General features: G+C 37.5%; 1 protein-coding gene across 1 annotated transcript; it reads right to left on the bottom strand.

Moving 5' to 3' along the window:
- Positions 1–5872: 5872 nt before the first annotated feature.
- On the bottom strand, positions 5873–6811 carry LOC126084283 (olfactory receptor 4F3/4F16/4F29-like). The gene has a single exon (XM_049898736.1). The coding sequence runs from the start codon at positions 6809–6811 to the stop codon at positions 5873–5875; it is 939 nt and encodes a 312-aa protein (XP_049754693.1).
- Positions 6812–8967: the final 2156 nt, after the last annotated feature.

Genomic DNA, 8967 nt, shown 5'->3' with positions numbered 1-8967 from the left:
TTGGCTGGAGCGTTCTATAAATGATTTTTGGATCAAGTTGGTTACGAGTGTTATTTAGGTCTTCTATTTTTTGTGTATTTGCTCTGTCAGTTACGGAGAGATGTGTCTGAGTCTGCAGATATAAATGTAGATTTGTCTATTCCTCCTTTTAGTTCTATGAGTTTTTGTCTCATGTGTTTTGCATACCTGTAATTAAGAGCATACATATTTATGATTTTTATGCCTTGGCGTAGTGGTTAAATGCTACAGCTGCTAACCAAAGGGTCAGCAGTTCGAATCCACGAGGCGCTCCTTGGAAACTCTATGGGGCAGTTCTACTCTGTCCTGTAGGATCACTATGAGTCGGAATCGATTTGACGGCACAGGATTTGGTGTTTTTCTTTTTTTTTGGTTTGGTGAATCAACCCATTTATAAATGTGTAATGTCCATTTTTACCTCTAGTAGCTTTCTTTTTTCTGAAGTCTACTTTGTTTAATATTAATATAACCATTCCCTTTTTTTATTAGCATTTGCATGATATACTTTCATTTACTTTTAACCTCTTTCTTTACATTAAAATGGGTTTCATGGAGATAACATATAATGGGTCTTTTTTTTAATTTCAATTTGAAAATCTCTCTTTAATTGCTGTGTTTGGGCAAATTATTAATACAGTTGCATCTAGATCTTCTATTTTATCACTTATTTTCTGTTTGTCCCGTCTGTTTTTGCTCCAATCTTCTCCCCTTTCTTGCTTCCTTTGAATTATTTGAGTAATTTTATAATTTGATTTAAATTTCTATATTGACTTTCTGGGTGAATTTCTTTTGTTGTTGTTATTTTTGTTGTTGCTATATTAGTGGTTCTCTAGAGATTACAATATGCATACCTAAACTTTCACAGTCTACTTGGATTTAATATTTTACCATTTCACACAAACATAAAAACTTTACAAACATTTAGTACTCTTTAACCTCCCTGCCTTATTTTATAGTCATCAAAAATATTACATGTATAAATTCCAGAATCTGAAATTCCATATCAGAAAATCTCATGATACAATGTTATAATTTTTCCATTAACATTCAAACATATTTTAGAGTATTTGAGAGAAGGAAAATAATCTATATATTTTACCCACTTACCATTCCTGTTCATTTACTTCTGAGGTTGCTCTGCCTTCTGGCATTTTTTTTTTTCTGAGAAATCTGCTGATTTTGTAATCATTATCCATGTCTTCCACATGTCTGCCAGTTTGTCATACTGTGGGAGCTTGAGTGTTGCTGTAATGTGAGAAGCTATGCCACTGGTATTCAGATACCAGCAGGGTCACCCATGGAGGACAGGTTTCAGCTGAGTTTCCAGATGAAGACAGACTAGGAAGAAGGACCTGTCAGTCTACTTCTGAAAAGAATTGGCCAGTGAAAGCTTTATGAATAGCAGAGGAACATCATTGCATATAGTTCTGGAAGATGAGCCCCCCCAGTTTTAAGGCACTCAAAAGACAACTGGGGAAGAGCTGCCTCTCAAAGTAGAGTCGACCTTAATGATATGGATTGAGTAAAGCTTTGGGATCTTCATTTGCTGATGTGGCATGATGCAAAATGAGAAGAAATAGCTGCAAACATCCATGAATAATCAGAACCTGGAATGTACAAAGTATGAATCTAGGAAAATTGGACATCTTCAAAAATGAAATGGAATGCATAAACATCAGTATCCTAGGCATTAGTGCTCACTCGTCCATGCCAAGAAATATGGAAGACAGCTTCCTGTCCAACTGACTGGAAGAGATCCATATTTATGCCTATTCCCAAGAAAGGTGACCCAACCAAGTGTGGAAATTATAGAACAATATCATTAATATCTCACAGAAGCAAAATTTTGCAGAAGATCATTCAAAAATGTTTGCAGGAGTATATTGACTGGGAACTGCCAGAAATTCAGGCTGGTTACAGAAGAGGATGTGGAACCAGGGATATCATTGCTGATGTCAGATGGATCCTGACTGAAAACAGAGAATACCAGAGGATGTTTACTGTGTTTTATTGACTATGCAAAGGCATTTGACTGTGTGGATCATAACAAAGTATGGATAATATTGAGAAGAATGGGAATTCCAGAACACTTCATTATGCTCATGAGGAATCTTTACATAGATCAAGAGGTAGTTGTTCGGACAGAACAAAGGGATACTGATTGGTTTAAAGTCAGGAAAGGTGTGCGTCAGGATTGCATTCTTTCACCTTACCTATTCAATCTAATGCTGAGAAAATAATCCAAGAACCTGGACTATATGGAGAAGAACAGGGCATCAGGATTGGAGGAAGACTCATTAACAACCTGCGTTATGCAGATGACACAACCTTGCTTGCTGAAAATGAAGAAGACTTGAAGCACTTACTAATGAAGATCAAAGACCACAGCCTTCAGTATGGATTACACCTCAACATAAAGAAAACAACTGGACCAATGAGCAAAGTCATGATAAACGGAGAAAAGATTGAAGTTGTCAAGGATTTCACTTTACTTGGATCCACAATCAACATCCATGGAAGCAGCAGTCAAAAAAATCAAATGACGCATTGCATTGGGTAAATCTGCTGCAAAGGACCACTTTAAAGTGTTGAAAAGCAAAGATGTCACCTTGAAGACTAAGGTGTGCCTGACCCAAGCCATGGTATTTTCAATCACATCATATGCATGTGAAAGCTGGTCAATGAATAAGGAAGACCGAAGGAGAATTGACGCCTTTGAATTGTGGTATTGTGGAAGAATATTGACTATACCATGGACTGCCAAAAGAATGAACAAATCTGTCTTGGAAGAAGTAGAACCAGAGTGCTCCTTAGAAGCAAGGATGGCGAGACTGAGTCTCATATATTTTAGACATGTTGTCAGGAGGGATCAGTCCCTGGAGAAGGACATCACGTTTGGCAAACTACAGGGTCAGCAGAAAAGAGGAAGATCCACAACGAGGTGGATTAACATAGTGGCTGCAACAATGAGCTCAAGCATAATGATTGTAAGGATGGCGCAGGACTGGGCAATATTTCATTCTGTTATGCATAGGGTCACTATGAGTTGGAACTGACGCGGCAGCACCTAACAACAACATCTGTATGTACTGTGTCTGTTTTCCTCAGCTTATTTCAATATTTTTGTCTTTAGCTTTGTGAAGTTCTAATATAATTATTCTGGGCAATGTATCCCATTAAATTCTGTTAATGTATCCTACGTAGCTTTGCTGAGCTTCTTAAATCATTAAATTTATGCTCTTCGATAAATTTGGGAAGTTTTTTCCTATTATTTCTTCAAAGATTCTTTCCTACACCAATCTCTTTCCCCTCTCTGAAACTCTATGGCAGGAATGCTAGTTCTTTTTATATTGTTTCTTATGTCTCTTTTACATCTTTTGGATCTTTGTGCTTCAGAGTGAGCATTTTTAATCTCTGTGCTTCAGGGTGCAAAATTTCTATTGATATATCTTTAGGTTCACTGGTTCTTCTCTCTGCCATCTCTGCTTTGAACCCATCCAGTGAATTTTTTTGTTTCAAATATTGTATTTTTCAGTTCTGGAATTTCATGTCATTCTAGTTTCTGTATCTCTGCTGAGAACATCTATGATTCTTTTAATTTAAAGTGTCTTTTTTCTTCTCTTTGCTCATGAATCATAGTAATATTAGCTGCTTTGGAGTATTTGTTTGACAATTCCAGTATCTCATTCACTTTGGGATTGTCATCCGTTGATTATCATTTTCCTTGGGATTTGTTCACATTTTCGTGATTGTTTACATGTGAAGTAATTTTAGATTTTATCTTGGACATTTTGACTATTATGTTGTGAAGCTCTGGGTGCTGTCAAAATTTCCTGGAGAATCTTTTATTGTTGTTGTTTGTTTCAGTAGGCAAACGATTAAGTTCAAATGATAAGTCCTGTTGCACCTTCTGTAGGTAGTGGTTTCAATATTGATTTTGGTTTCAAAGCCTTGGCTATGCTACCTTGAATCTACCCCACTCATGTGATACAAATTGGTTAGTCTGGGACTTGGGCAGTGCATTTTATACTATAGTTCAATTACAAAGGTCTTGCTATCCTGCTTTGAGTCTGTCTTATACATGCACAGATAAGGGACCAGTCCTACACATATGTGAATTCATACATCAAAGGAGAAAGAAATACATTTCTCGAAACGTCTCCTTACTAAGAATCCTCATATACTCTTTAACTTCCAGGGGCTTCTTTTCATCATCCACTGACAACAAAGATGGAATTTCTCTGGGAGTTCTACCTGCGTACATTCTGCTGTGCTGCAGCTTCATAACTGGGTTCTGGCCTTGGAGCAAAGTGGTAAAAGAAAAGAGGCAAAAAAAAAAAAAAAAAAACTACGAGATTTACTTTCACACTCATTGGATGAATGAAAAATTCTTTCCAATATCTCTGTCCAGGAAAATAGGGTTTCTCTCAGAATTTAACTTGTTCCTCTGCCACAGCTCTGCAACTGAGACTACCCTAGGATGGGGTAGGGAGAAGAAAAAAGTGGACTAAAAAAAAAAAGCAATGATACCCCCCCACACATAGCCTTCAGCTTGCAGAGTCCACATCTCACAGTTTCCTGGCCATAATGCTTCATTTTCTCTTGGAGTTTTGCTGCCTTTATTTTGGCATCCGTTGCTCTGCATCTGGGGCCTGTCCTCAGGTAAAACTCTTGAGAGAAGAGGGAAAAAATCAAAGAAGCTAACCTCCTGAGGGTTGGTTCTTCAAGTTTTGATTCTCCTTTTCAAACCACTACCTTTTCATTGATTTTATTTTAGTTGTCCTCAAATAGTTGTTTTTGTACTTTTTTTTTTTCTTTTGGTTGTTTAGATATAATTATAATGGAAAATATAGGCTGTAGTGGGCGTATAACTCTTATTAGCCTGGACTGATAACCTCATATAGGATTTTCACAAGGCACAATAAAAACTTCTGTAAATTTTTAATCACAAATATTTGATTCATTTATCTCTCCAAATACAATTCTTCCCTGCCATGAATTTTGGGGTTCTCGGTGTATTCCTAGGAAATACCACAATGCCCGATACATAGCAACCAAAATACAATTTGAGGGTACAGTTGAATTAAAGGAATGATACTTTCTGATTTATTTATATACATATGCATGTGAACAAAAGGAAACCAGTGGGTATTATTAATTTCGGCTTTTCAAAACTCTACCCAAAAGGGTTTACATCAAAAAATTTGAAAATATTCAGTGATAAAGGGGACAGTTATCTAAGAGAGAAAACAATGAGAAAAGTAGTAGTAGGCAGAACAACAAAACAGGAGAGAATAATGCTCCTGTGGATGGATAGTAAACTTTCAAGCTGATATTTGTCTGAAATCAGATTGTTTTAACCATTTGAAGAATGAACAGAAAAAGTTTCCTCAGACACAAATTAACTATGCCCTCCAAACCATAAAGAGAAAGTTGAAACTCACAATGGGCCCGAAGTGTTTGAACGAGATATGAATACCATTACTGGCAAAAAATAGAGATAAATGATGGTGAGTGAATAATTAGCATCTTGGTTACCTATAGAAGCAGATTATGAGGAAATAGATGGGTAATTTAAAAGACAATAATAAACAAAATCTCAAGAAAAAAAGAAAGGAAACTAACTAGAGAGAAACAACTATAATTAGTACATATTTCTGCAACCCCAGCTGAGGCAATATAAGTTTTGAATTAATATTTTATCTAAAATCTTCATTCTGCATAGGCAAGAACATTCTTAATGGGTGTGGTAATACTCAAATTTATTGTTGATACATTAAAACAGTTAATCTAAAATGACAGATATAAGAATTTAAGGCCAGTGTTGATCAGGATAAATATCTCACAATATTATTCATGAGATCCTCCTAAAAATCACAAGTGGTCTGAAAACTCTCTTCATTGCTGTCTTCATCTCTTTGTTCCTGAATGTATAGATGACTGGATTTAGAAAAGGAGTGAGAGCTGCATCAGAGAGAGCAAGGTATTTGTCCATTTGCGAATTGGGATGTGGCCATGTATAGACAAATATGGTTGGGCCAAAGAACAAAAAGACCACAGTGATGTGAGCTGACAGAGTGGAGAGGGCCTTGGATGAACCAGCTGAGGAATGTTTCCAAACAGTGAAAAGGATGAAGATGTAGGAGATGAGAAGTATTAATAAAGATCCAACACAAAGGAATCCACTGTTGACAGTGACCATGAACTGCAGTCCGTAGGTATATATGCAGGCCAGTCGGAGGAGCCTGGGTAGGTCACAGTAAAAGCTGTCCAATACATTAGGGCCACAGAAGGGTAAATTAATTATAAATGCCAGCTGGAAGAGTGAGTGAATAATACCAAGGCCCCAGGCAGTGGCCAGGAGCAAAATGCACATCCGTGGGCTCATGATGGCCAGGTAGTGAAGAGGTTTACATATGGCCACATATCTGTCAAAAGCCATGGCTATGAGCAGCACCATCTCCACACCACCAATGACATGAATGAAGAAGATCTGAGTAATGCAGCCCCCAAAGGAGATGACTTTTTGCTTCCTGAAAAGGTCATAAATCATCTTAGGGGAAATAGTGTAGCAGGCCCCCAGGTCAATGAAGGAGAGACTGGCCAGTAGGAAGTACATAGGGGAATGTAAGTGAGGATCAGTGGTCACAGAAAACACAATGAGGATGTTTCCAGTTATGCTTGCCACAAAGAGCACAGAAGAGAGCACCAGGAGGAAAAGCTGGATGTCCCATGAATTGGTGAGGCCCAGAAACACAAACTCAGACACCACAGAGTGATTCCCTCCAACCATTGATCCAGCCAATGGGGTTGCCACTGAAATATGAGACTTAAGAAAATGAGGAGGAAATTTTGATTATTAGGGATAAGAGTGACCTTATCATCTGTATTGCAATATTCACATTACGAATGATAATTACCTAGTCATCAAATTCTTCGCACTTGCTCAGTAATGATGATGATGATAGTAAGCACAAGCCAAAAGCACACATGATGATTAGAACTATCAGAAAATATCTCGTAGCCTCAAATAATGATAGAGAATTAGGCAAGAGCAAAAGCTTCACAGGTACCTCCAGCAAGAAATAAAATATACCAGCAAGAGTGTATCCTTATTTGCAAAGAGAATAGTGAATATTATTAGCATAGCTTACTTACAGAAATACCTCACGGGGAGAGGACATGGTTGGCAAAAAAAAAAAAGGTATAACACTGTTATTTGCGTAAAAATACAGTTGTTGTTTTTAGGTGCTGTCAAGTCGGTTCTGACTCATAGCAACACTATGCACAACAGAATGAAACCCTGCCCAGTCCTGCGCCATGCTCACAGCCTTCGTTATGCTTGAGCCCATTGTTGTAGCCACTTGGGTTTCAATCCATCTCACTGAGAGTCTTCCTATTTTTCACTGACCCTCTACTTTACCAAGCATGATGTCCTTCTCCAGGGAATGATCCCTCCTGATAACATCTCCAAAGTATGTAAGATGTAGTCTCACTACCCTTGCTTCTAAGGAGCATTCTGGTTGTACTTCTTCCAAGACAAGTTTGTTCATTCTTTTGGTAGACCATGGTATATTCAATATCCTTAAAAAAATACAATAGATAGGAATACATGTATTTAATTGCCCCCAAAGGAAATCTAGGCAGCTTTTCGTAACATAGCTGACCTTACTTTTCCTCTGAAACACATTTTATTTCCCTTTTATGCTCACTTTCATATATAATTCACCTGACAGAATTTATACTCAGAAAGTAATATTGAGGTGAAATATTATGATCAATGGATGGATTAGCCCTGAGGCTGAGGATTGTCTGAAACATGAGATGGGACTGAACCAAGGAGAAACAAATGAAATGTTAAAATGTATATTGAGATGAAGATAAATGAAATCGGGGTATATGAAATGTCAGAGCCACCAAAGAGTTGCAGCAGAGAGGAGACTATGTGTACTTTATCAAAGATCGGATGATCAGTGTTTTTCATCGTGTTTGACCAGGTTCACTGCTTTTCTGTCTTCCCATTTCTTAAAAGTTTGTTAAAAATCACACACAGTCCTATAACACTCAATAAATTCCCTTTGGAGCCTGCGTCTGGCCCTCTAAGACTTTTCTTCAAATATAAGAAATGTACAAATATTTGGGGTTTCACCCTAGTATCTGCTAAAGAATATGCCTATATAGCCACAAAGAATGTGAAATACACCTGCAAACAACTTTTATTTGTTCACACATACTAACGTGTTTATGGGGCACACTTGGAAACATTGAAATATTGACTTTGTCTTTATCAGTGCCTCAACCTCACCTTTCTGTCCCCTTTTTCTGCTCAGTAGTATTCCCTATCTTTTTATTTAGTGCATCCCCTGCTCTGATATTTTATGTCATCATGCTTACTGTGTCTGACACTGATGCAAATATGTCGTAGCTCCAAGATTGTTGTTTTCTTAAGTTTTTGTCAAACTATGAAATGAAAAAAAGGTCAGACTTCAATAGGTAACATTATATGAGAGCACCAGAACTTCACCTTTGGCCTTGATCATATGCAACTAAAGTTGACACGAAGCGGTTGGTACCTTTTAAGTTTTGAATATGTCTGTGTGTTAGGGGAAGAGGCTATGGAAAGAGTGAAGAGAGTTACCTTTGTGTCCATACACCCCTAATAATTAATTCCAGTAGAAGAAGATGTGTACCCAAAACGCCTTCTGAAAGTTTATTCCTTTAGAAGTTTCTGAGATGCAGAACAAGAAGTTCACTGCCTTCCATATCTTTTTGCAGACACAGCTCCAGAAATCTGAAGGATCTTATTCTCACAAAAGACTTGCCTAATTGACAGCCTCCTCCATCCTTGCACATTCTTGTGCCCCAAAACTCCCAGAACCTTTCATCTTGTGCTGACCCCAATTCTAAATCACCACCACTGAGCTTAATCTCTCCATGATTAACTAAGTC

This window comes from Elephas maximus, chromosome 10, assembly GCF_024166365.1.
Source record: "Elephas maximus indicus isolate mEleMax1 chromosome 10, mEleMax1 primary haplotype, whole genome shotgun sequence".
In the NCBI taxonomy this organism is placed as follows: Eukaryota; Metazoa; Chordata; class Mammalia; order Proboscidea; family Elephantidae; genus Elephas; species Elephas maximus.
This window is presented reverse-complemented; position numbering and strand designations above follow the sequence as displayed.

What these genes read in the sequence shown, in the direction of transcription:
- LOC126084283 (XM_049898736.1), bottom strand. Translation starts at nt 6,811, where the DNA reads ATGGTTGGAGGGAATCACTCTGTGGTGTCTGAGTTTGTGTTTCTGGGC.